General features: G+C 38.7%; 1 protein-coding gene across 4 annotated transcripts in view; it reads right to left on the reverse strand.

Annotated features, from left to right (window-relative positions):
- The window catches only part of BAZ1A (bromodomain adjacent to zinc finger domain 1A), a 231,106-nt gene continuing 203,328 nt past the window's right edge, over window positions 1-27,778 (reverse strand). For 3 of the 4 annotated variants that reach the window (XM_073010925.1, XM_037983884.2, XM_007986467.3), the window contains 11 exons: window positions 27,620-27,744; window positions 23,028-23,624; window positions 21,450-21,613; window positions 20,697-20,851; window positions 18,636-18,784; window positions 12,211-12,458; window positions 11,897-12,123; window positions 8,972-9,438; window positions 6,226-6,368; window positions 2,234-2,321; window positions 1-982 (listed from right to left, as the gene is read on the reverse strand). In XM_073010925.1, coding sequence (XP_072867026.1) covers window positions 786-982; window positions 2,234-2,321; window positions 6,226-6,368; window positions 8,972-9,438; window positions 11,897-12,123; window positions 12,211-12,458; window positions 18,636-18,784; window positions 20,697-20,851; window positions 21,450-21,613; window positions 23,028-23,624; window positions 27,620-27,744 — 2,560 coding nt within the window. In that variant the 3' untranslated portion in view covers window positions 1-785. Of the gene's footprint in view, window positions 983-2,233; window positions 2,322-6,225; window positions 6,369-8,971; window positions 9,439-11,896; window positions 12,124-12,210; window positions 12,459-15,842; window positions 15,933-18,635; window positions 18,785-20,696; window positions 20,852-21,449; window positions 21,614-23,027; window positions 23,625-27,619; window positions 27,745-27,778 lie in introns of all 4 variants that reach the window. The other variant, XM_073010924.1, reaches the window with a different exon arrangement.

A 27,778-nucleotide genomic window follows, 5' to 3' on the forward strand; every position in this document is an offset into this window, starting at 1 on the left:
TTTATTGAAAAAATGTTATTTTATTTGTACAGTTAAAAAGTTGTACATAGAAACTTATAATACAGTTCTGTAAAGCTGAAAGAAAGAACTGTCAGGGAAAAGGGAGGGTGTTACTTTTTTTGATTGATCATTAAGGAAGTTAGAGGAATAAAAACACAGTAAAAGGTTTAAAACATTAAGGAACATTTTCCAGGTACAAATTTTATAAATACAAAACAAATTCACAAATTACTTTCAATACTAAATAAATATCTCGTTAACAAACTTGGACTTAATACCTGCAGCCAGCACTGGTACAGCACTTCAAGGATATGAGATTGGATTCATTCATGTATAGTGTTGAAAGAATGTACTCATTAAACAAGACATAAACACCTTTTCGAAACTGTGCTATAGCAGAAGACTCATCCGTGTAGATAACTCTCCCTTAATACCACAACTTTACAAAAAATCATCAATAACAAAATAAGTCATGGGTGAAAAAATATTTTCCAAGATCTCTGGACACATGAATGATCTCAAAAATGTACAACAACCTCTGTAAACCAGTACTGTATCCAATACATCTATCAAACTTACTGAACAAAACTGTAGCAAAGGACATCTTTCCTACATTCTCCTGAGTGCTTAATATTAAAACTGAGAATACAGTGCAGGCCACACTTTCATGTGGTCGATCAGCTGTTATTGCTTTGTACATATATGTCTGCTTTAGAGCATGATTTAATGTTCCATTTTCATGAACAATTTGTTTTTCTTCAAATATATCCTTTAGAAGGACAAACTTAGATTCGTGACTTTTTTGCAGCCGGTGGTGTGCTAACTTGGTCCACATTACTGGGTGTGATGTGGAGTCCAAGCTTTTGAGCCTGAATATGAAAAAATGCTTGAAGTCTAGTTCCAGCTTTTGCCTCACTTGTGTTACGAGGGTTGTATTCAAAGCAGTTCGAAAACATTAACTCAATATCATCAATAAACTCAGCTAGAAAGGGAAAGAGAGCAAAAAAGATTAGAATGAAACTACATAAATTGCAATAAATATAATTATTGTATCATATCTGGAAATCTTAATAAAATGGAAGCCCACTTTTTTCTTTAGAAAGAGAAGACTCTGTCTAGGCATGGTGGTTCACATCTGTAATCCCAGCACTTGGGAGGCTGAGGCAGGAGGATCACTTGAGCTCAGGAGTTCAAGACCATCCTGGGCAATATAGCAAAACCCCATCTCTACAAAAAATAGAAAAATTAGCCAGTTGTGGTGGTTCAAGCCTGTAATCCCAGCACTTTGGGAGGCCGAGGCGGGAGGATCATTTGAGGTCAGGAGTTCGAGACCAGCCTGGGCAAGACAGTGAAACTGCATCTCTGCAAAAAATTAGCCAGGCATGGTGGCTCATGCCTGTAATCCCAGCACTTTGGGAGGCCGAGGCAGACAGATCACCTGAGGTCCAGGAGTTCGACAACAGCCTGGCCAACATGGTGAAACCCCATCTCTACTAAAAATACAAAAATAGCCAGGCGTGGTGGCAGGCATCTGTAATCCCAGCTACTCAGGAGACTGAGGCAGAAGAATCACTTGAACTTGGGAGGCAGAGGTTGCAGTGAGCCTAGACTGTGCCACTGCACTCCAGCCTGGGCCACAGAGCAAGACTCCATCTCAAAAAAAAAAAAAAAAAAAAAAGGAGAGGCATGGTGGCCTGCACCTGAGGTCTCAGCTACTTGGGAAGCTGAGGTGGGAGGATAGCTTGAGTCTGTGGGGTCAAGGCTGCAGTGAACCAAAATTTTGCCTCTGCACTCCAGCCTGGGCAACAGAGTGAGACCTGTCTCAAAAAAAAAAAAAAAAAAAAAAAAAAAGAAAAGAAAAGAAAAAAGATTCTGAAACAAGGTAGCAGAACTGAGGCTTAAAACTGTTTAACTGTAAATACTCAAAAATTGTTTTATTGAAACTATCCAATTATGTGATCATATACATTATGTGATTATAAAGAACTTCTTTGAGTAAGATCAGATCTATAAAATATCTTTAACTTACTTGATCCTAATCCACCTTTTATTCCCATATACACTAATAAGTACTTGTGGAACCTCATGGGATGCCATCTACACAACTGCATCAAGACACATCCTTTTAATAAGAGAAAAACAGCCTCTACCTCTTTAAACAAAAATAAGTATCAAAGATGCTATAACAGAATGCCTTAGAAAAATAAATATCAAAGAAAAACAAATTACTTACATGCTATTTTATATTCACATTTATTCACTTTTTCACGAATTATATTTAAGGCAATGGGCTTTTTGATGATGTCATAGTAGTCTGGGACCTGTAAAATAATTCAAATATCTCTCTCCACACAGAAAACTTAACTGGAAAGAAGTGTTCAAATAACTAAAAGTTTTGCACTAAAAAAGCAACTCAATATTAACCTCTGAATACTAGTGGTCTGCTAAAATCATACATTTTCAGTAAATACCATATTGTAGAAGCCTATGTGATATCATTAAAAATGTTAACAATTTATTGTGAAAAGAAAAAATGATCTTGCTCATGGCTCTCTCCCTTCTATGTAGATATATAGATATATATACACACATATGTCTGTATGTCTATAGATATCTCTTTCTATATATATACAAACACACACACACACACACACACACACACCATTGTCGCCTGTGACCAAAAGAAAAAAAAAATTATTCAATGAGCATTACTGCATTTGTAATAATAAAATGTATGTAGCAAAGTGTAATTTAGGACAAAAATTACCCAGGCAAAATGAGTCAAACGAGTCAAACTAAGCTTTAATTTTTTTTATGCTATTCAATAGTAATTAATCCTTCTCATTCTTGCTCTAGAAATCTCAAAGTAGAATTCTGATGATGTCACTTCATTCAGAAACCTTTACCTCACACTGGTGAGTGAGGCCCTTTATAATACATTTGTGTGTCTGAGACTTTCTAACCCAGCCTCATTCAAACCATCCACCATTCACCATATTCTCATTTCTGGGTGTCTACCGTATAGTATATTTCTTTTTCCCTGAAACATCCTTACTCCATTTCTTACTGTTGAAATTCTATCTTTCTTCAATGACCAGTTCCAAATAGTTCTCCTTAAAAAGCGTTCTAATAATTATTTTGTCCCTCTGAAATACTCAAATCAATCTCTGTCCTCTCTACTTCTGTAATACCATGATAACTTCTATTACAGGACCATAACACTGTTCTATCTTTGCTATATAACAGATCACATTCTGCCATATATATATAACCTAACTACAACACCATCTCATATCCTTCAGTTTGATTACGCCATCACTGTTACCTAAGAATACCTATCTTTTTTATTTTTCCTTTGGAGACAGGGTCTTGCCCTGTCACCCAGGCTGGAGTGTGGTGGTGGTATCTTGGCTCATTGCAACCTCCACCTTCCAAGAGTAGCTGAGACTAAAGTCATACACCACCACACACAGCTAATTTTGTGTGTGTGTGTGTGTGTGTTTTTTATAGAGTCAAGGTTTGACCATGTTGGTTAGGCTGGTCTCAAACTCCTGGGCTCAAGCGATCCACCTGCCTCAGCCTCCTAAACTGGTTTTTTTTTTTTTTTGAGACAGAGTCTCACTCTGTCGCCCAGGCTGGAGCGCAGTGGCACAATCTTGGGTCACTGCAAGCTCCGCCTCCCGGGTTCATGACATTCTCCTGCCTCAGCCTCCCAAGTAGCTGAACTATAGGTGCCCGTCACCACACCTGGCTAATTTTTTGTTTTTTTAGTAGAGATGGGGTTTCACCATGTTAGCCAGGATGGTCTCTATCTCTTGTCCTCGTGATCCACCCACCTCAGCCTCCCAAAGTGCTGGGATTATAGGTGTAAGCCATTGCGCCCAGCCCCAAACTGTTGAGATTACAGGTGTGACACATGCACCCAGCCAGAATACCTACTTTTTTTTTTTTTTTGAGACAGAGTCTTGCCCAGGCTGGGGTGCAATGGTGTGATCTTGACTCACTGCAACTTCTGTCTCCTGGGTTCAAGCGATTCTGCCTCAGCCTCCTGAGTAGCTGTGATTACAGGCGTGCACCACCATGCTCAGCTAATTTTTGCATTTTTAGTAGAGATGGGGTTTCGCTATGTTGGCAAGGCCGGCTCCTGACCTTAGATGATCTACCGCCTTGGCCTCCCAAATTGTTGGGATTACAGGCGTGAGCCACTACACCTGGCCCAGAATACCTTTTATATCAGTGTTTCTCAAAATGTGCTCTCTGGACCAGGACCATCAGCATCATCTGGGGACTTGCCAGAAATCCAAGTGTCAGACATCATTCAGACCTAATGAATCAAAAACTCTGGGGCTCAGGAATCTATGTTTTAGCAAGCCCTCCAAATGATTCTGATGCATGCAGTAGTTTGAGAACCACTGCTTTACATAAGAAAAATATGATTAATGGTACTCAATTAACTCTATTCATATTCATTACATAGAACAAAAACATTGAGGTCATTGTAACACACCATCATTATTTATAAAGAATCAGTCATGGCTGACTCATTACATGGTGGCTCACGCCTGTAATCCCAGCACTTTGGGAGGCTGAGACGCATGGATTACCTGAGGGTAGGAGTTCGAGACCAGCCTGGCCAACATGGCGAAACCCGTCTCTACTAAAAATACAAAAATTAGCCAGGTGTGGTGGCAGGTGCCTGTAATTCCAGCTACTCGGGAGGCTGAGGCAGGAGAATTGCTTGAACCCAGAAGGCGGAGGTTGTAGTGAGCCGAGACCGCGCCATTGCACTCCAACTGGACAACAAGAGCAAGACTCCATCTCAAAAAAAAAAAAAAAAAAAAAAAAATGGCTGGGTGCGTTAGCTCATGCCTGTAACCTCAGCACTTTGGGAGGCCGAGACAGGCAGACCACCTGAGGTCAGGAGTTCGAAAACAGCCTGGCCAACATGGTGAAACCCTGTCTCTAATAAAAATACAAAAATTAGCTGGGTGTGGTGGCAGGCCCCTGTAATCCCAGCTACTCGGGAGTCTGAGGCAAGAGAATCGCTTGAACCCGGGAAGCGGAGGTTGCATTGAGCTGAGATCACGCCATTGCACTCCAGCCAGGGGACAAAAGCAAGACTTCATCTCAAAAAAAAAAAAAAAAAAAAAGAATCAGTCACAAAATTAGAAGGGACTGAGCTGACTAACTCTATTGTTTTCTTTTTTTTTTTTTTTTTGAGATGGAGTTTCACTATTGTTGCCCAGGCTGGAGTGTGGAGTGCAATGGCACTATCTTGGCTCACTGCAACCCCTGCCTCCCGGGTTCAAGTAATTCTCCTGCCTCAGCCTCCTGAGTAGCTGGGACTACAGGTGCCTGCCACCATGCCTGGCTAATTTTTTTGTATTTTTAGTAAAGATGGGGTTTCACTGTGGTGGCCAGTATGGTCTCGATCTCCTGACCTTGTGATTTGCCCACGTCGGCCTCCCAAAGTGCTGGGATTACAGGCATGAGTCACAGTGCCCAGCCAACTCTATTGTTTTCAATATAGGAACTGACATTCAAGACCAGTCTGGCAATGAAGTGAGACCCTGTCTCTTAAAAAAAAAAAAAAAAAAAGGGCTGGGCGCGGTGGCTCACGCCTGTAATCCCAGCACTTTGGGAGGCCGAAGCGGGCGGATCATAAGGTCAGGAGATCAAGACCATCCTGGCCAACATGGTGAAACCCCGTCTCTACCAAAAATACAAAAAATTAGTCAGACGTGGTGGCACGCGCCTGTAGTCCCAGCTACTCGGGAGGCTGAGGCAGGAGAATCGCTTGAACCTGGGAGGCGGAGGTTGCAGTGAGCTGAGATCATGCCACTGCACTCTATGCACTCTAGCCTGGGCGACAGAGCGAGACTTCGCCTCAAAGGAAAAAAAAAAAAAAAAAAAAACCTGGACCTGGTGGCATGTGCCTGTAGTACCAACTACTCAAGTGGCTAAGTTGGAGGATCACTTGAGCTCAGGAGGTTGAGGCAGTAGAATCGCTTGAACCCGGGAGACAGAGCTTGCAGTGAGCCGAGATCACGCCACTGCACTCCAGCCTAGGCGACAGAGCGAGACTCCTTCTCAGAAAAACAACAACAACAACAACAACAACAAAAACTAGACAGTGAGTAACAGGTGTTTTGACTACTTCAAAGTTGTCACATGGACTAAATCAGATAATATACATGAATACATTTTATCAAGTCTAGTAATTACCTGGATTTTAGAAACAAGTTTCAAAAAAGGCCAGCTGTCATCATGTCGTACCAATTCTACAACAAGTTGTTCAAAAGCAGATAATTCATGAACTCCTCCCTGTCGGCCAGAACTCCTTCGACCCAGTGTCACAGGCGATGACTCTGAGTAAATAATTACAACATTTTAGGTGATAACAAAGCAAAATATTTGTTCACTACAAGCCAAACGGGATATATAAATACCAAATTCCAACAGAAAACCCGCTCCATACACTGAGATGTTAACTATTTTCTGGGAGACACGAAAATCTGACCAAAATCGGACCAAATATTTATTATTTCCTTTTTGATCTTAAAATTGTCCAATTGCATTATACATTCATTGGGAACAGATTTTCAGAGTGTAATGCAAAAGAAAAATCTAGAACACAAAGTTTTTGGATTATTTTTACTCAATTTTATTAAAAATACTTTTCAGCTACAGTTAACTGAAACTAAGCAATTCTCTAGTATTTCCTAAAGCATATCCTTCAGAAAGTAACCTCTTCAGATCTAGAAACTAGGCTTACATATAAATTACCTTGCATAATGGAAAAGCAATTTTCACTGGTAAAGTAAAAGATTATTCTTACAGATCTTAATTTTATTTATTTATTTATTTATTTTATTTTATTTTATTTTATTTTTGAGACGGAGTCTTGCTTTGTTGCCCAGGCTGGAGTGCAGTGGCATGATCCTGGCTCACTGCAACCTCTGCCTCCCGGGTTCAAGCGATTCTCCTGCCTCAGCCTCTTGAGTAGCTGGGATTACAGGTGCCTGCTACCACACCCAGCTAATTTTTGTATTTTTAGTAGAGACGGGGTTTCACCATGTTGGCCAGGCTGGTCTCGAACTCTTGACCTCAAGTTATCTGCCCACCTCGGCCTCCCAAAGTGCTGGGATTATAGGTATGAGCCACTGTGCTCAGCCACAGATCTTAATTTTAATGTCTAGATAATGTTCTAAAAGCAAAATGCTTTCTCACAGACCTAAGGCAGGTATAGTATAATGAAATCTAAAGTATATGCATTGGTAGAAAGGGTAGTATAGTCCATATATATATTCAGATATATGCAGTGTAGATCCACACATTTCCCCTTTTATTTCTCTTTAGTACCAGGCTTAGCCATTTCACAAATCAATGAAAACAAAAAAAATTTTCTTCCTAGTTTTTTCAGTAAAAATGTTTCAAGTATATTATTTCTCCAAATAGCTTGGAGAATTGGGGAAAAGCAAAACAGATAAGGGGATAGGAGAAGCTAAATTAGATCCTGACTGGTGCAAAATTATGACACTTCCCCTAAAAAACTTGAGAATCTGGTGACTGCATTAACAGATTACGTGCCATTCTTTCATCAATGAATTCCTTAATCCTGCTGCGTATCTGAATAATGCAATATAACGTTATCTAAAATTCTTTGAAGGACAGTGGCTTTTTTTTTTTGAGAAACAGTGGCATTTTTTTGTGTTTAACTTCATTTAAAAAACAACAACAAAAAAAATAGGGCCGGGCTGGGTGCGGTGTGGCACACACCTATAATCCCAACATTTGGGAGGCCAAGGCAGGCAGATAACTTTGAGCTCAGGAGTGCAAGACCAGCCCGGGCAACTTGGCGAGACCCCGTCTCTACAAAGAATACAAAAGCCAGGCTTGGTGGTGCATTCCTGTAGTCCCAGCTACTTGGGAGGCTGGGGCTGGAGGATTGCTTGAGCCGGGGAAGCAGAGGTTGCAGTGAGCTCAGATTGCACCATTGCACAGCAGCCTGAGTGACTGGTATAATTAACAATAAAATTAAAAAATCAAAATTTTATTACCACTTACGTTAAAAACAAGGGAAAGGCAGAGATGATGAATCTTTTTATGAATGAAGAGATTATGAATCTCTTTATGAATCAAGAGATTAGTCTATGAATAATGATTACTATAAACAAAAATGAGAATTAAAAAGAGAGCTGAGGCCGGGTGCAGTGGCTCACACCTATAATCCCAGCACTTTAGGATGCCGAGGCGGGTGGATCACCTGAGGTCAGGAGTTCAAGACCAGCCTGGCCAACATGGCGAAACCAACTGTCTCTACTAAAAATACAAAAATTAGCCGGGTGTGATGGTGCATACCTGTAATCCTGCTACTTGGGAGACTGAGGCAGGAGAATCGCTTGAACCCAGGAGGCAGAGGTTGCAGTGAGCCGAAATCACACCACTGCACTCCAGCCTGGGAAACAGAGCTAGACTCTGTCAATCAATCAAATAAAAATAAAAAGACAGCTGGTCATCACTTCCTAAAAATATTACTGCTTCCAACTCTCCCTTTCCCCCAAATTCAGTATTTGAGATGGGAGCCTTACCAAATCATCTGATGTAGCTTGTCTAGGTGATGCTGAGTTTGTGTGTTTTGAAGGAGGAAAAGGTAGGAGAGAGTGAAATGTGTTATAATGTAGTATCCTGACACTGGTGAAATATTGGCCAAATATCTCCATTAAAAACAGAACGTCATTTGCAAGTTTATTACCCTGCTTCACTAGTGGAAACACTAGTAATATAATTTACCTTTATTCATTAAATAGTTGCCCCTTCAATGACTATTATGCTTCAGGTCAGATTGTTCCCTAATAACTTTGTGTATCTTAGTGACAGACTTTAAAAAATGATCCAAAGTATTTCAACATTCAATATTTCCAAATTATTCAATCTTTCTAGGGAAGGAAGAGTTTAGATTTCTTCATACCTGGAGATTGTCTTTTTCTGCATCTTCTTGTGGATTCACTCTCTTGGAGAGAAAGTTTTGAAGCAACATTTAAAGATCTTGACTGCTCACTTGACTTTGTGGCAATGACTCTGAAGTTAGGGAAGTTGGGACTATTTTCTGGTGTATTATTAGCACTTTTCCTGCCTCTGCGTTTTCTACGAGGACTAAGCAATTCCACAAATACATCTGCTTGCAGTGGGCCATGACTGTGGCGAGTAGAACGACTGGCAATTCTTAAAGATTTTGTTTCTGTAGGAGGAGCAGAGCTTATCTTTCTTAGGCTTCTACCAGTTTTAGAAGAAACAGTTGTTTTGGGTGTGCTCTGCTGACTCCTTGAAGGGTATCTTCCAGGTTCTTGTCGCTGGCCACGACTTGAGAAAGAAGAGCTAAGTTTCCCTCTTGTTTTAACGGGCAATCTAACTTGTGGTCTTCCTCGTTTGGGTAGGCTATAAATATTGTTAGAAAACACAATTATTGTACAGAGCAATGATGAACACATGATTAGCTTTATTCTCCTTGTTGTATTTAGCCAATGAGTTTATATAAATTTTCTATATAACTGAGACTTATCCTAGACCGAATTCCTTAAAGAGTCAGTAAGTTTTAAGTTTTCAAGGGAATCTAAAATGTGCTTTCATGTATTTCTTTGAAATGTGAAGAGAATTATCTGCAAAGAGAATATTTTATATTTTCTTTTCTTTTTTTTTTTTTTGAGACAGAGTATCACTGTCACACAGGCTGGAGTGCAGTAGCACGATCACGGCTCACTGCAGCCTGGCCTCCCTGTGATCAGGTGCTCCTCCCATCTCAGACTCCTGAGTAGCTAGGTGTGCCCCACCATGCCTGGCTAATTTTTGTAGTTTTTTGTAGAGATGGGGTTTTGCTATGTTGCCCAGGCTGGTCTCAAACTCCTGGACTCAGGCGATCTGCCTGCCTCGGCCTCCCAAAGTGCTGGGATTAGAGGCATGAGCCACCATGCCCAGTTGATATCTTCTTGGTAACTTCAGGACATTATGAAAATTAAGTCCTAAATTCTGATAAATTGTAATAAAATGCTCAGGAGAACCAACAAATAGACTTAGTCAATCATGTTGGAAAACTTAAAGAGTAATGAAGTAATCTTAAAATGAAATTCTTTTGTTTCTTTTTGCTACAGGAGACTACCACTTTTCATTATCATTGATACTGAGGTAACCTACAGTTTTAGCCAATGGCTGCCAATGAAGTGGGCCTTGAACCTGTGGTTCCTGAATACCACACCAAGAACCTCTCTGTTGTCTTCTGATTCTGACTATAAAACTATATTTAATCTTTTAACTGTCCTTAATTAAAAGAATGCAACACCTCCATTAACTCATTATCCCTCTCCCCATATACCTGGACTTCCAGTTTATCCCATGTACTTGCAAGAATTTTCCACATTCTTTATTATCTTTATGCCTAACATAATATTGCCTTCACAAGCTACAGGAAAGATGGCTCTTCTAGCTGGTATTTCTTAAAACCTTGTTTAAAACAGATGGGGTGGCTCTATCTTAATTTCTCCAACTGTGGTCCTTTTGTACTTTGACAGTTCTAGGTTGCCTTGCTTCATACTCATTTTCCTGCTTCCACAAGAATGGGGTTCAAATGTTTAAAAACAACAAGCCGGGGGGAGGGGGATGATAAGAACAAGGAGCACAATGACTTCCCTGATGTGACTGGCTATGGTCAGGCCTGCTGACAGAAAACCCCTAGTAGATCTGTCTAGCTTTATAGCTACCGGTTAGACATAGGCACACCTCATTATATATAGTGCTTTGGGCTTCACTGCATGCTACAATTATAAAGTTTTTCTTTTTTTTTTTTTTAAACAAACTGAAGGTTTGTGGCAATTCTGCCTCAAGCAAGTTTATTGGCATAATTTTTCCAACAGCATGAGCTCACTTTTTGTGTCTCTGTCAGATGACTGTTAGCATATTTTAGCAATACATTATTTTTAAATTAAGGTATAGAAATGTAAGACATAGTGCTACTGCACACTTAGGAGACTATAGTGTAATGTAAACATAATTTTTATATGCCCTGGGAAACCAAAAAAATTTGTAACTTGCTTTATTGCTGTGGTCTGCAACTGAAACGGCAACATCTTTGAGGTACGCCTGTATATCTACCTTGTGGATATAAATATCCCTTTATTTCAGCCCTCAACCAGAGGTTCAAGTAAGGGGAGACTGCCCCAGTGTTGCCACAGAAGTAATATCCAGGCTCCACACTCATTCACTAGGCCTGAATGACACAGCATGCTAAGCTGCAGAATACTTAGTTATATGGTAGTACAGAAGCTGTTTCCAGGTGCTAAGGTGGCAGAAGTATAAAAATACAGTGTGCTTCTTGGCATTTATCACTCTGAGATTCCCCAAATTATCAATACTCCCTTGGGAATATTTTTGAATGTTTATAATACATAAAAAGCAAGGGTAACTTCAGGCCACTATACGTTAGTTTTTTCGTTTGTTTGTTTTGAGATGGAGTCTCGCTCTTGTCACCCAGACTGGAGTGCAATGGCGTGATCCGTTAGCTCACTGCAACCTCCGCCTCCTGGGTTCAAGCAGTTCTCCTACCTCAGCCTCCTGAGTAGCTGGGATTACAGGTGCCCACCAACACCCTGGCTAATTTTTCTACTTTTAGTAGAGACGGGGTTTCACCATGTTGGCCAGGCTGGTCTCAAAACTCTTGACCTTAGGTGATCTGCCTGCCTCGGCCTCCTAAAGTGCTGGGATTACAGGCATGAGCCACCGTGCCCAGCCTATATATTAGTTTTAAACTAAGTTACAGACCCTAACTATTCCATTTGTATTTGAATAGTGGAGAAGTTGTCTAACTAAGACCTACTGACTCCTTTTATTGCATGTTAGGACTTACCTGACTTCTTCCTCTTCTTGAGAGTCATCTTCATCTTGTTCTACCTCATACTCTTCCTCCTCACTTTGACCTTCTTCTTCATCACCATCAACTTCATCATCCTCACCTCCCATACTGTCTTCCACATCTTCATCACTTTCCAAGGATGGTCTCTGTCTAGAGGAGAGTCTTCTAGGACGTTGCTTTGGTCGACATTCTGGACAAAACCAATCTCCTTCAGGCACAGTCTGAACAAATCACATAAATGATCATTAATCATCTATTGCTCAAAATCTTAATGTCTCATTTCTAATCTGATAAGAAGAAAAAAATACCTTGAGCTTTGGTCGAACACAGTAGGTATGATGACCCCTATCACAGCCATCACAAAGAACCATGTTTTCAGCATCGCCTTTCTTTCTACATATCTTGCAGCGCGCATTCAGTATAGATTTAGACCAAATCACACTACGATCCAAGGTGGATAGGTGAAGAAAAACTTGGGACAGACTAGCAGAAGAAAGGAGAGACTCTCTCCAACGGTCCAGAATTGTTTTATAAGAACGCCCACTGTCACTGGCATCTTAAATGAAAAGGGAAAGTGATTACAATTTTTAGGCAAACCTAGTAATCTTCCTAGAAATAGTTGGTAAACACAGGTTAGACTTTACATTTCTTTTCTTCTGATAATTAACAAAAAGACCATGCTGATATTAAAAATCTCATGGAAAATATTTGCTGAGCCACATCTCGTTTATGACATAAGGAATTACTTAAATTCATAAATCAAATGCTAAGGGATTTTAATAACTAAAGAGAAAAATAATTCAGACAATGTGTTCTCAATCTAGTCTTTGTATCAAATCTTGATCTAATTTTAAAAACTGGTTACATATGATTCCAAGTCTAAGTTACTATTCACTTGAATGAAGTATGTTACTTCCTCATCTCATAAAAGATGGACTGTTCTCCAAATTAAATATCTTCTATCTCTAAGAAAATAGTTTTAAAATTGTGGTAAGTAAAAACAATGTGAATACTACCAAAAAGGATTTTTCAGCACTAATATTTATATAGAAACATTTGAAACCTTCTGTCAGTCAACATCACCATTCTTTATCTTCTGGGCTAAAAAATTTAATCATCTGATTAAATGCTATCAATCAATAGTCATTTTATACTGGTGTGTGATTTCCATTTCAATCTTCAATATTGTTACCACCTTACTGTTCCTAAAACATGCAAGGTATATAAGACTCCATACATAATCTTGTTCTATAATACCATTATTTCCTACTATTATCCTCAAATAAAACCTCTTGGGCAGTAGCATAACGGTTAAGAAAATGCAGGCTTTGGAGTCAGTCTGCTCTGGGGTGAGTACTGGCTCCCCCATATGAACTTGGGCAAGTTAACACATCTGTCTCTCAGGTTCCTCAACTGTAATACGTGGAGAGTATCTGCCTCTAAGAGTTGTTGGAAACATTAAATGAGATAATACGCATAAGGCATATGAAGTGTCTGTCAGAGTAAATGCTAATATTACTATCGTTATTTGTGCATGGTATAGCTCCCCCTATGTGCGGCACTTTAGAAAATATGAAACTAGTCTATTCTATGGTCCCTATACTTCAAGGAATGTTTAGTACAGCTGGAAAAGTGAAGAAATACACAATGAGTTAAAACCAAGAGACCTGTCAAGTACCAATGGACCTCGAGCTCCTGTTTGCCTGTTGGGCAGGGTGCGATTGACAGGACATGAAAACTAGGGCCCATCTAGGTGGTTAGTCCCTCTCTAAAAAGCTAGGACCCCAGAAGGCTACCCCCTTCAAGTGTCAGGGTGGAAACAGCTGCTACATAAAAAAATGGAGAGCAAGAAAATTGATTCACCTGGACTTTGGTGTTAGGTAGAAAGGGAACATAATCTCCCTGAGGATCAAGCAAAACCTTGAACAGGTTTAAAACCGAAAAAACATAGGCTAAGATTTTAAAGTAGTCTAGGGTTGCTAGTGACCTCAAGTGAATGGCTGAAACAAGTACAATTTTTTTGCAAATTCTCTCTGAAGACATTTTCAGATCAAATCCGAGGAATGAGAGTTAATCAAAACCACAAGGCACATGTGGAAACAAGACATTAAGTGAAAGCCAGCAGAATCAAACTCATAAAGACTTCAGATACTAGAATTAGAAACAGAATATAAAATAACTGTTTAATATGTTTTAAGAAGTTTAAAATATGAATAACCAGGCAGTTTGAAAAAGAACCAGTTAGAACTTTTCAAAATGATTGAGACTAAAAACTGAGGCAAAAACACGATGGATGAGTCAGATGGCTCTTCAAAGCTGAGATGTTAATGAAGTTGGGAAAATACAAAGATATTACTCAGAATGCAGCATCAATATTTTTCTGTCTTTACATTGTTTTGTTTTATGTGTGTCTTTTGTAGATAGTATATAAAACCAGCTAGATTTTATGTTAATATAGTCTTTTCTTCTATTTTCTTCACTTTCCTTGTCAACTATCCAAAACTGTATCTAACTTTTAATTGGAGCCAGATGTGGTAGCTCTCACCTGTAATTCCAGCACTTTGGGAGGCTGAGGCGGGTGGATCACATGAGGCCAGGAGTTTTAGACCAGCCTGGCCAACACGGTGAAACCCTATCTGTACTAAAAATACAAAAATTAGCCAGGTGTGGTTGCAGATGCCTGTAATCTCAGCTACTTTGGAGGCCGAGGCAGGAGAATGGCTTGAACCTGGAAGGCAGAGATTGCAGATTGTGCCACTGCACTCCAGCCTGGGTGACAAGAACAAGAGCTCTGTCTCAAAAAATATGTATATATAATAATTGGAGAGTACAGTCCACTTAAATGCATTTGATTTATTTCTCCCCTCTCATTGTGAGCGTTTTAGTTATCTTAGTTTTTAAAATGTAAGCCTTCATGAAAAGTTCTGGCCTGAGCAGGGCCTCCAAGGAATGAGGTAGCAAGAATAGCTAGTTCAAAGATCATGATCTTCCTGGGTAAATCAGAGAATATTCTCATTGGTAATGGCAAGGAATAAGGTTGCAGAGATCAATGTGAAGGAATGGGAACAAAGACAAATTATAAGAACTTTTAGAATCTTGGAAATTAGTTTGAATGATTTTTTAATGAATAGGTTGGTGAAATGCTATGGGATTTGATTAACGAGATGGTTTAAGAAAATTAAACCAGCAGTAGCTAAAGGCCCAATTCTTATTCTAGTCCATAATGAATGTGCCTGTTTTTCTGTGTTTGCATAGTACTGATATAAGGATAGAAAACAGTATATACAATTGATTCCATTTTTCTGTTGTTTCCTTATCTTAAACCTTGCTTTTCCCCCAGATTACACAACCATAAAGGGCAGAAAATGGCTTGTTTGTCTTTTATTTTCCATTATGCTAGCACAGATAAATTCCTCAATAAATTATTAAAAGGATCTTACTAATATAAAATATTGGCAGTCACGTGATCAAATATTATAGTAGGAGACTTCATACTGTTCAATGGCCACTATACAGTAATCCATGTGACCAGGACAGGCTTCTCTAGGGGACAAAACATAAAAACTCTTGTCCTATGTCTCTTCAAGCTAGTAAAAGAAAAAAAATGCTGTGAATAAATACTTTATGTGAAACAGGTAAACATAAGTTCCATAGCCGTTCATTCTTTTCACTGATAGCTAAGTATACAAAGATTCACCAGTGTCAGCTTTCTGTATGCCAATTTAGAAGAGTGATTAGCTGAGGTGTGAAATATAGAAAGGGAAACACTAGGAAGATATTATTTTAAGCTTACCCCCAAGTCCATTCCCTTCCAAAAAAATCAAATCCAAGGTTTTCCTTCAAAAGCTAAATATGCAAATGAGTACTCAGCCACAGAGAAAGTAAAATCATAATTCTTTAAAAAGACAAAACAAATTTCTTTAAAAAGTTAAAAATTTACCATCTCTCACACTAGATTGATCTTCCTCTCTCTTTTTCTTGTCCTTTTTTTTTCTATCTCCCTTTTGATCCTTATTAATTTCTGTGTTACCTAATTTCAAATTGATATAGTTAGTTGAGGATTTTTTTTTATAGCTTAAGGGTTTAACCATAAGTATGACTTTAAAAATAACAGAATTATCAATCTTAAAAAATATCCTCATGTATCTTACCTAAAACATATAAAACATTTTATCTTCCCCAAATGAAAAGTCTACTTTTATCAGTATGATTAATCTCTAGAATAAAAGGGACATATTAGAGAAGGTAGAACATAAGTAGAATTTTTATTTCTTACATGCTTCCTCAAGAAACTGAAATGATTTCTGAAGCTAAATTGGGAAAATGCTTGCTACGATTAATTTGCTATCCTGAAATATTATCAGGTGAATGGAGAATTTCAATATATATTCCATCTCAAATATTCATAAAGTAAAACCTGCGTTTCTCTCCCCAATTAATGATATTCTTGATTACTTTATTTCAGATAGCCTATCTCCATCTCCTGCTGTCCTGTGCAAAACAGACCTTTCAAAGGCTTAAGTTATTCTAATAACTTTTTATGGAGCATCAACAGTAGACACTCATATTATAAATGACCAACATTTGACTTCAACCAATATTTAACTTTGACACTACCAAAGTAACCAACTTTTCTTACTTCACTTATTTCTTAAGATCTTGAATTATAATTTTCCATCTTTTGGGATGAAATTAATGTTTGAAAACCACTGTATACAAACCAGCATAAGGAACAGTCTCTCTCATATAACCTACTAGACAAGTTGTAACAACTCTCAGTATTAACCTGTTTCTTTGTCTAAATATTTAATAAGTTGTGCAGATGAAAATACAGACATACTAAACAATTAATTTGATATTCCCCCTTCAACTTATAAAAAACTTTAATGAAAATTTCAGAAGTGGGAAAATAAGCAGTATTGTGTCTCATCCTTTTACTGTTTTGGAATCGCAGTGTTAGTAGTAACAGTATCTTACATTTATAAAAGCTGCATGATTTACAAATAATTTTAAATTGAAATTTTAATTTAGGTAATTGTGTATTAATATGGGGTTGTAATAAATACACAGTGATCCCTTGTACATAAAGGATCAGAAAGAAAATAAGAAATGCTGAAGACTGGGAAGTAAAAGTGACACAGCAAATACCAACTCTGCTGTCTTTGGGAGCTGTGATTATACATATTTTATTTCTTACAATTGCTACTTTCAGTGTGGCCAGTGGGTTGTTAAGCTTATGGTAGGATTATCAGTTTACAAAAGTGTGAATAGACTTAATGAGATACTGGCCACAAACTCGTCAATTTAAAAAGTTTACAAATATATTCACATTTCAAAACTGCTCTGATTGCATTGTCTATGAAAACTTTGTTCTAATACTCAATGAGATATCAAAAAATTATTTTTATATTTTTATTTTTTTGAGACAGTTTCTCTCTTGTTGCCCAGGCTGGAGTGCAATGGTGTAGTCTCAGCTCACCGCAACCTCTGCCTCCCAGGTTCAAGCGATTCTCCTGCCTCAGTGTCCCAAGTAGCTGGGATTACAGGCACGTACCACCACACCCACTTAATTTTGTATTTTTAGTAGAGACAGGGTTTCACCATGTTGGTTAGGCTGGTCTCAAACTCCTGACCTCAGGTGATCCACCCACCTCGGCCTCCCAAAGTGCTGGGATTACAGGCGTGAGCCACCACTCTCAGCTAAAACAATTATTTAAGGATTTTAGTCAATTCAAGTAGTTCTTTCAATATGAGACCAAAAAGATATGGTTTAAGAAAGTTATTTCTTCCATGATCCCATTACAAGAATATAAATATCTCAACATGATGAGTTATAAATTAAACATCTCAAAAAGGCAACAGGGAATTAGAGACAGTTATGATATAAACATTGATTTAGAATTCTGAAACAGATATTTTCCCAAAAACATAATGATTAGGTTCCTAGATTAGTCCCTAAAAACCCACTAATTTCATAATTTGTGAAAAAGTGATACAGATAGTATTATTCCTCACTATAAATTATAGAGCATTTCCTCACCCGTGTTCCGTTTAACACTTAGTATTTCTGATTTAGCATGTGGGTCAGTGACTCTTATCATCAAACTATGCCCCAAATGGTAAACTTTTAAGTCACTTACTTCGGGTTCTCTTTCAAATAACAGGAAAAAAAAAGTTACACATGATCTTTGATTATTCAAGATCTGACTAGTTATAGGTTTTGGTGATCCTTTTTTTTCTTTTAAAGAGACAGGGTCTTACTCTGTCACCTAGGCTACAGTGCAGTGGTGTGGTCACAGCTCATTGTAACCTCAAATTCCTGGGCTCATGGGATCCTCCCACCCCAGCCTCCGGACTACAGGTGCATGCCATGATGCCCAGCTAATTTTTTAAAAAAATTTTGTAGAGATGGGGTTCTTGCTATATGATGCCCAGGCTGGTCTCAAACTCTTGGGCTCAAGCGATTCCGCCTCAGCCTCCCAAAGTGTTTAGATTACCGGCATGAGCCACTGTGCCTAGCTGGTAATCTTTCTTTTGGTGAAACTCTTCACAAAAGACTGTATTACTCTAAAAATAAATCTCACCTTAAAAGAACTCATTTAAAAATGAAAACATCTCGAGTTTTTAAGATTATCAGTTTCATTATGTCAGACAATAAAATTCTATTAGTTAAAGGCCAACTCAAAATTACTTATAACACAACTAATATTTTGAAATAAAAACAGATACTTACCAAGTGGAGCTTTCAGAAAACGCCGCTCAATGCCCTGCTCTATTTGAAAGAGTGCCATTGCCAGATAATGAACCACACTGCTCACTGACTGTGGTGTACTTGCATTTGTTGATACAGTACTTGGAGTTTCTGTTTTTATCCCCAAAAGTCTACAATTAAAACAATTCAGAGTTTATGGTACTTAAAAACACTATTAGGTAAAACTTGAGTCCATTCATTGGTTCAAATGCTTATTTATACCATTGTAAAAAAATCATTTCCTCAGTCTCAAGGAGTTGCAGTGAACAGTAGGGAAGGGAGATTCATTTAGAAGGACTAAGGGTAAATATTTGAAGGAGAGAGAGAAGAGGGAAGGCTTATAGGAAAGGTTTTAGAGAGGTGACATTGTGATGGGCCTTAAAGCCTAAGTATTTCAGGCAGCTTATCTCTATTTCTCGTTTTGCTTTTTTTTTTTTTTTTTTTTTTTTGAGACAGAATCTCACACTGTTGCCCAGGCTGGAGTGCAGTGGCATGATCTCAGCTCACTGCAAGCTCTGCCTCCCAGGTTCACACCATTCTCCTGCCTCAGTCTCCTGAGTAGCTGGGATTACAGGCGCCCACCACCATGCCCGGCTAATTTTTTGTATTTTTAATAGAGACATGGTTTCACTATGTTGGCCAGGCTGGTCTCGAATGCCTGACCTCATGATTCACCCGCCTTGGCCTCCCACAGTGCTGGGATTACAGGTGTGAGCCACTGCACCTGGCCGAAAATGATCATTTTAAAGTGCAAACTCATTCACTCAAAGCCTTTGTACATGGTTTTTCTTCCCAGTGTCCTATTTTTCTCAACTTTAGGGCTCAGCTTTGCAGTCACTTCCTCTTGCACTTCCTTTACTGTCTCCCATGTTCCACTAACACAAGTAGCCCGCCCATTTACTTCATTTGCACTGGGTATAACCTTCTGTCAGAACCCTGTTCTAGTAAATATAATGCCTCATGTTTCTCCATTGTTCCCTTCTAGACGACAAATTGCTTAAAGGCATATAATATCCAAAATAATCTTGAAAAAAATACAAGTATCTACAGATATAAGATATAGATTCTGATTAGTAATAATATTTAATACATATATTATTTAGAGATGAGGTCTCATTGTTGCTCAGGCTGGAGTACAGTGGCACAATCATTATTAGCTCACTGCAGCTTTGAAGTCCTGCGGTACAACAATGGAATAGATGGGACTACAAGTGCATGCTGATCAGGCGTGATGGCTCAGGCCTATAATCCCAGCACTTCGGGAGGCCGAGGCGGGTGGATCATGAGGTCAGGAGATCAAGATCATCCTGGCCAACGTGGTGAAACCCTGTCTCTACTAAAAATACAAAAATTAGCTGGGCATGGTGGCATGTGCCTGTAATTCCAGCTACTTGGGAGGCTGAGGCAGGAGAATTGCTTGAACCAAGGAGTAGGAGGTTGCAGTGAGCCGAGATTATGCTACTTTACTCCAGCCTGGCAACAGAGCAAGACTCCGTCTCAAACAACAACAACAACAACAAAAACCAAGTGCATGCCACCATGCCCAGCTAATTAAAAAAAAAAAAAGAGACAGGGTCTCACTATGTTGCCCAGGCTGGTCTCCAACTCCTGGCCTCAAGTGATCCTCCTGCTTCAGCCTCCCAAGTAGCTGAGACTACAGGCCCAAGCCATCTTGCCTAGCTCAAATAATACTCAAGTCTACCAGAATTTACTAAGTTTTCCTATAGAAAAGAAGAATGATAGTATAATTACTTTCCGAAATTAATAAAACTTTAAGTTCAAAGATTAAAAAAAACAAACTTTTGAGAAATAATCATTATTTAAATGAATTGCCTTTTGGTTGCAATAGTACAGAGTGGAGTAACAGAGATCCTGAGGTTTAGAAAATGATCATTCCAGTGGTTACAAATATCAAGGTCCTCATGACAAGTTTTTAAAATAAGAAAAAGCAACATATTTACTTAAAAAAAAAAAAAAAACATCAAAAAAAACCTTAAAATGGCAAGGAAAAGTAATGATTACTTTAGAAAAACCCTTTTGTACCTGTCTTTTACTATGACCTTTGTTTGTTCATCAATTTCCATCTCTTCTACGTCTTCATTCACAGTTTTAATTATCCCATTTTCCTTGTTTTCCTCACTTAACAGCTCATACCGTCCACTTTCTAATGCTGATCTCCAGATATATCGATCTGAAACCTGTAACAAAATTCAAACTTACTAACCATGAAAAATGGAATATACTGTGTCTGAGAGGTATGAAGTTCAATATGCATATAAAATCAATTCATGGATATTTTAGAAATGATTATGAATCAAAAAGGTATCTAAAAATAAGGTTACTAAGTGGCCAAACTGGAATTCATATTCTTCAGAGATGAAAACCATACTACCTTACTTTCTGTATAAATAAATCATAAACAGTTCTAAGATTGGTCACTTGATAGCAGCAAAAAAGTGATAGATGATGGCCAAGGCATGAACAGAATACATTATAAGCCATGAATTACAGATTTTTAAAAGGTAACAAAGAAACGAACCAATCAACCAGACTCAGCGGAGAAGGCAGGGGCTAGTCAAGGAAGAAGAAAATATCCTTACACATTTCAACATCTGATGAAAATATCAGAAAAAATATTTTGATGCAGGGGAATAAACAAGTTTTCATAAAAAGTTTATCATTCTCTGGTGTTTATTCAAAACACATATGCCTTGTCTATGCCATATAATTAACAAATATGACCAAAATTCTGGACCAAGTAGATTAGACAAACTAAAAATGGGAACAAGTACAAACCTTAATTGCTCCTAATGTTCCTTGGTAGATTCTATCTTCAATATCTAAAAGAAAATCTCTCAGCCTTAGTTCAAGTTGCTTTTCTGCACACATTTGAGATGGATCATATGCATTGGAAGATCTTCCCCGACTGTATATTGGTTTGCTATCAGGCTGAGGTTTGTCTGAAATAGTAAATACTTTTATTATGATTTTCTTATTAAAAACTACAATTACTCCATGTGGCTATTATGATCTTGAAATAATGGATATAAAAGTGCTTTGTAAATCCTCAAGTGCCACAAATGAATGAGTATCATTTATCTTATAAAGCCCTTGTACGGCTACTCAGGAGGCTGAGGCAGGATTGCTTGAGCCCAGGAGTTTGAGTCTGCAGTGAACTATGATATGCCACTGCAATCCAGCCTGGGCAACAGAGCGAGACTCTGTCTCTAAATAAATAACTAAAGCCCTTGTATCCAGAATATATAAATAACTCTTACAGCACAATAAAAAGACAACCCAATTTTAAAATGGGCAAAGGATCTGAATAGCTATTTAAGGAAGATATACAAATGGCCAATGAGCACATGTAAAAGATGCTCAACACTGGCCAGGTGCGGTGGCTCACGCCTGTAATCCCAGCACTTTGGGAGACCAAGGCGGGTGGATCGCCTGTGAGGTCAGGAGTTCGAGACCAGCCTGGCCAACATGGTAAAACCCCATCTCTACTAAAAATACAAAAAATTAGCTGGGCGTGGTGGCAAGCGTCTGTTATCCCAGCTACTTGGGAGGCTGAGACAGGAGAACACACTTGAACCCAGTAGGCAGAGATTGCAGTGAGCCCAACAGCCTGGGCAACAAAAACGAAATTCTGTCTCAAAACAAACAAACAAAACACCCCAAGAATTGTGATCTACAGTTTTTAATCCTGAAAAAAACTGAAGTGGTCATGGTAACATGTCCCTAAATTTAAGCAATTGTTTTTTAAATTTTGATTTAATTTAAAATGTTTTTAGCTCTATTTTCTCCCCCACAGGAAACAAGTAAGCAATTCTTTACCTAGAGAATCTCATTTATTAATATAAAAACTCACATCTAAAAATGCCTTACTGCTTTTTCTTATTTGTCATCAGTGGACAAACCATCAAGCAGGAAATGCTGCTATCTGACCTGCCCTTGCAGCCAAGCTCCAAAGAAGTGACCATTAGTGGAACTTCTCCCTGGACTCTCAGCAAAACCCTTAATGAGTAACCTCACTCACCATAATCTGTCCAAAACTGATAGCAGCCTTAGAGTCTATTCTTGGATTTCAGAGTCTACTGACCAAGGAATAAGGAGATCAGGGAGAATATGTATTTTGTTATACCATAGATGTGTTCCTCATAATTCAAATAGAACCCAGTGGAATTTAGAGAATCTTGTTTCTATAAAGAAATACATTCCCAAACTCTTAACTTGCAAACTAAAAGGATAGCCTAAATCAAAGATACGGTGCTGTAAATGTATATCTAATAGCTTGAAAAAATGCTTAATCCTGAATGACGAGAGATTAGGGGGAGGAAAAAAAAGTAAAAACAATTTTCATTGAAAATTTACCTGAAAAATGAAATTTCTCTTCAGAAAAACGGGCTAGCTGTGCACATATTCTGCTTTTTTCTTGTAACAAAGTTTCTTTTAAAGCACTTTCTCTATGTCCTCTAGAATTAAGAGCTTCAATAAGCTGGTCTAGCTGTTCACAAGAACTGTAAAAGCACCACCGATTTGGCTTATGCACTGGTTTTGGCAGCTGCACAGAATGGTCACATGGACCTTGCTCAATGTTGGAGGTAGATTCAGACATCAAAGGCTCTCCAGTTTTAGTGGATACCTGAGGATCTTGAGACTGTACATTATTCTGAAATGATGAAGGTCTAGGCAACAGCATGTCTTCAGTAAGACCAGAATAATCCTCTTCAATAAAGAGTCCAGGAATAGAAGGGAAAATCCAGTATCGTCTATACATGCGGTCACGACCCAGGGGAAAGATATTGGTACAGGCTATGGCACTTTGGATTTTTTCTAAGAGCTCTTTCTCTTTTCGTTGGTGTTCCTGTTTTAATGCTTCATCCTCTTCAGCAGTAAGAGGCTCTCTTGTCACACAGTTGATCTCTTCTTGCCTTGTAAATGCTTTAAATCCATTTTGTCCTCTTTTCCCTGTAGTTAAAATGTTTCATCATCATCATCATATTTCAAGTTTCCATTAGAAAAATATGAGATACAAAGTTACCCCAAGTTATTAGGTGTTATAGACTAAACTGTGTCCTCTCTCCACAACCCAAGTTCATATGTTGAAGCCCTAACCTCCAATGTGACTGACTGTATTTGGAGATAGAACCTTTAAGGAGGTAATTAAGATCATAAAGGTGGGGCCCTAATCCAACATGATTGGTGTTCTTAAAACAACAAGAGACACGAGAGATCTTGTTCTCTGACATGCACAGAGAAAAAGCCATGTAAGGATATAGCAAGAAGGCACTGTCTGCAAGCCAAGAAAAAGCCTCTTCAGACACTAACCCTGCTTGATCTTGGACTTCCAGACTCCAGAACTGTGAGAAGACAAATTTCTGAAATTTCTGTTGTTTAAAGGCACCCCAGGCCGGGCGCGGTGGCTCAAGCCTGTAATCCCAGCACTTTGGGAGGCTGAGACGGGCGGATCACGAGGTCAGGAGATCGAGACCATCCTGGCTAACCCGGTGAAACCCCGTCTCTACTAAAAAAAATACAAAAAACTAGCCGGGCGAGGTGGCGGGCGCCTGTAGTCCCAGCTACTCGGGAGGCTGAGGCAGGAGAATGGCGTGAACCCGGGAGGCGGAGCTTGCAGTGAGCAGAGATCCGGCCACTGCACTCCAGCCTGGGCGACAGAGCGAGACTCCGTCTCAAAAAAAAAAAAAAAAAAAAAAAAGGCACCCCAGTCTGTGGTATTTCGTTATGGCAGCCCAAGCAGACTAATACTCTATGTTATTAAGAAATCAATATACTTAAATCTAAAGGGGCACAAAAAATCTGTAATTTCTATACTGGAGAGTGCAGTAGAGTATGTTAGTTATCCTCCAGTAGTCATCTCAGTCCTTCCTCTAAGGGAGGAATAACAGCAAACTACTGGAGAAGACTAGCTTATAAATATTTGTCTTTGTGGATCTTTTGGTCTTCACAGCTATTCAATTCCACTGTTGTGGCCCAAAAGCAATCACAGGCAACATGTAGACAATCAGCAAGGCTGTGGTTCAATATAACTATTTATGGACAGTGAAATCTATCTTAATTTCATATAATTTTCACTTATCACAAAGTATCATTCTTCTTTTTCCCGGTCATTTAAATTGTAAAAATCCAGCCGGCGCAGTGGTTCACGCCTGTAAATCCCAGAACTTTGGGAGGCCAAGGTGGGAGGATCACCTGACGTCAGGAGTTCTTGACCAGCCTGGCCAACATGGTGAAATCCCATCTCTACTAAAAATACAGAAATTAGCTGGGCGTGGTAGCAAGCACTTGTAATCCCAGCTACTCAGGAGGCGGAGGCATGAGAATCGCTTGAACTCAGGAGGTGGAGGTTGCAGTGAGCCAAGATCATGCCACTATACTCCAGCCTGGGGGATAGAGTGAGACTCTGTCTCCAAAAAAGGGGGAAAATTCCTTTTTAGCTTATGAGTTATACAAAAACAGGGCAGGGCAGGGCCGGGTCAGGCACAGTGACTCACATCTACAATCCCAACACTTTGGGAGGCCGAGGTGGCTGGATCACTTGAGGGCAGGAGTTTGAAACCAGCCTGGCCAACATGACAAAACACATCACTACTAAAAATACAAAAATCAACCAGGTGTGGTGACGTGCACCTATAATCCCAGCTACTCGGGAGGCTGAGGCAGGAGAATCACTTGAACCCAGAAGGTGGAGGTTGCAGTGAGCCGAGATGGCACCACTGCACCCCAGCCTGGGTGACAGAGCGAGACTCCACCTCAAAAAACAACAACAACAAAAATGAGGCCAGCCAGATTTGGCATACAAACTGTTATTTACTAACCACTGGTTGAAGGTAACAGAACCACTAGTTTTCAGCTGGGCACTTAGCAACCCAAAAGAAGGACAACATTTCCCAGAGTAGGCACAACCAAACGAAAAACTTTTGTTCAGAGAGATGGGATCAGAAGCATTGTGTGTACCCTCTGGACTGTGCTTCCCTTTCCTCCTTCCCACTTCCAACTAGCTAGAATGCAGACATGGTGATAAATCATTTTGGAACATGAGAATGGCAGCAAAACCCTAAGGATGGCAGTACCAACAAGACAGAAAGAGCTTAGACCCCTGATAATCTGCCTTGACTTTGACAATATGTTGGAATTAAATTTCTCTGTTGTTTCAGTTGCTGTCAAATTGCTTTGATAGTTGGGAAGTATTTTTTCATTCTATTTCTTTTGCTTGAAACAGTTTGTGTAAGACTGGAATTATCTGCTTTTTAAAAAATTTGGCAGAATTCACCTATAAAGTTGTCTAGGACTGATGTTTTCTCTGCAGAAAGATTTTAGTACTGATTCAGGTTCTTTAATCGTTTAAGACCATCTACATTAACAAATTTCTTCATAAATCCATTTTGATAATTTGAATTTTTCTAGGATTTTATTTTTGCATACATTTTCAAATGCGTCAAAAAATTGTGTATTATCTCCTTAAGTTTCTACTCTATCCATAGTTAATGTTGCTCCCTTTCAGTCTAACTTTATTATGATCGCCATCTTTATAAGAATCAGTTTCAACAAAGGTTTGTCTAGTTTGTCTTTCTCAGAAGAACATACTTTTAGATTTGTTATTGTTCTTTACTATATTTTTATTTTTTTAAGAAAGGGTCTTCCTCTGTTGCCCAGGCTGGAGTGCAGTGGCACAATCAGGGCTCACTGCAGCCTTGATCTCCCAGGCTCAAGTTACCCTCCCACCTTAGCCTACTGAGTAGCTGGGACTACAGGTGCATGCCATCATGCCCAGCTTGCTTTTTGGGTACTTTTTGTAGTGATGGGGTTTCACCATGTTGCCAAGGCCAATTTTGAACTCCTGGGCTTAAGCAATCCACCTATCTTGGCCTCCCAGAGTGCTGGGATTACAGGTGTGAGCCACTGCACCTGGCCCTACTATATTTTTATTTTCTATTAATTTCTACTCTGATGTATTATTTCCTTCAGATTTAGGGGGATTATTCTTTTTCCCCCACCATCTTCTTAAATAAATGTCTAGCTCAGTTTGTGTTTCTTCTTTTCTAATATGTATTAAAGCTATACATTTTCCCCTAAGTAGAGGGACTGTATTCAACAAGTGTTAATATTCAGTAATTTTTAGTTTGATTCATTTAAAATATTTTTTAGTTTCCATTATAGTTTATCTTTTGACCCAATATTTAGAAGTCTGTTTTAAAACTCTAATCATATTAGGTTTGCTTTAGATTTTGAAATCAATTGCATTGTAATCAGACAATACAGCTTCCATGATACAGGAAATTTTCCATCTACTTAGAGTAACCATTTAGAAAAAAATACAGAAAAAAGATCCCATCCAAATTATAGGCACAGAATTAACTTAAGGATTTCTTTTGATAGTCATTAAATAAGGTGGGTTAAGGATCCTCAAAAGAAATTTGTATTAACAGCTTTTAAAAGATGTATTCGCTTTGATCTAGCAATTTATTAAATAATTTTAAGGTAGGAGAGAGTTCCACTTTCATTCATATAATACAAATCATGAGCATTATTGATCTTTATATCTCTAGTGTATAGGAGGCATCCAATGCATGCTGAATGAGTACATTATAGAATGCAAATTTCTATTTGGCCCAAATAAAGTAGTAAATGTAAAATTCAATGAAACTTGCTGACTAACCAAAAGTTAAAGTTATGAGAAACTGTCCTATTAAAGACATAGGAATATTATCTCTTTTTTCTTAAGTATAGATGATGTGTAAATAATGACCCAATCATAAATGTACTAATAGGACTTCATAACACATTTTACAACTCATCACAGCTATGAGGTGGGCATTTTAAAAAAAAAATACAGCCTGGAATCACGAACGAAAGCAATCAATACATTTCAGAGGAGCTGAATTAATAAAGTGCTTTATCAGTTAAAAACAAACAAGAATGCTCTTAAGGAATTTCAGTATTACCCCTTCTGCCTCTTTTATGTGATCCTGGGTCATCTTCATCTTCCGTGATCATATCTTGATCTAATTCCTTTTGCTCTGTGTCTTTGCTCTCAGTGCTAGTATCAAAATCTTCCCTTTCTTCCTCCCTTAAGGATAAAAACAAGGATGACATTTACTAAT

The sequence above is a fragment of the Chlorocebus sabaeus genome, chromosome 24, assembly GCF_047675955.1.
Source record: "Chlorocebus sabaeus isolate Y175 chromosome 24, mChlSab1.0.hap1, whole genome shotgun sequence".
NCBI lineage: Eukaryota > Metazoa > Chordata > Mammalia > Primates > Cercopithecidae > Chlorocebus > Chlorocebus sabaeus.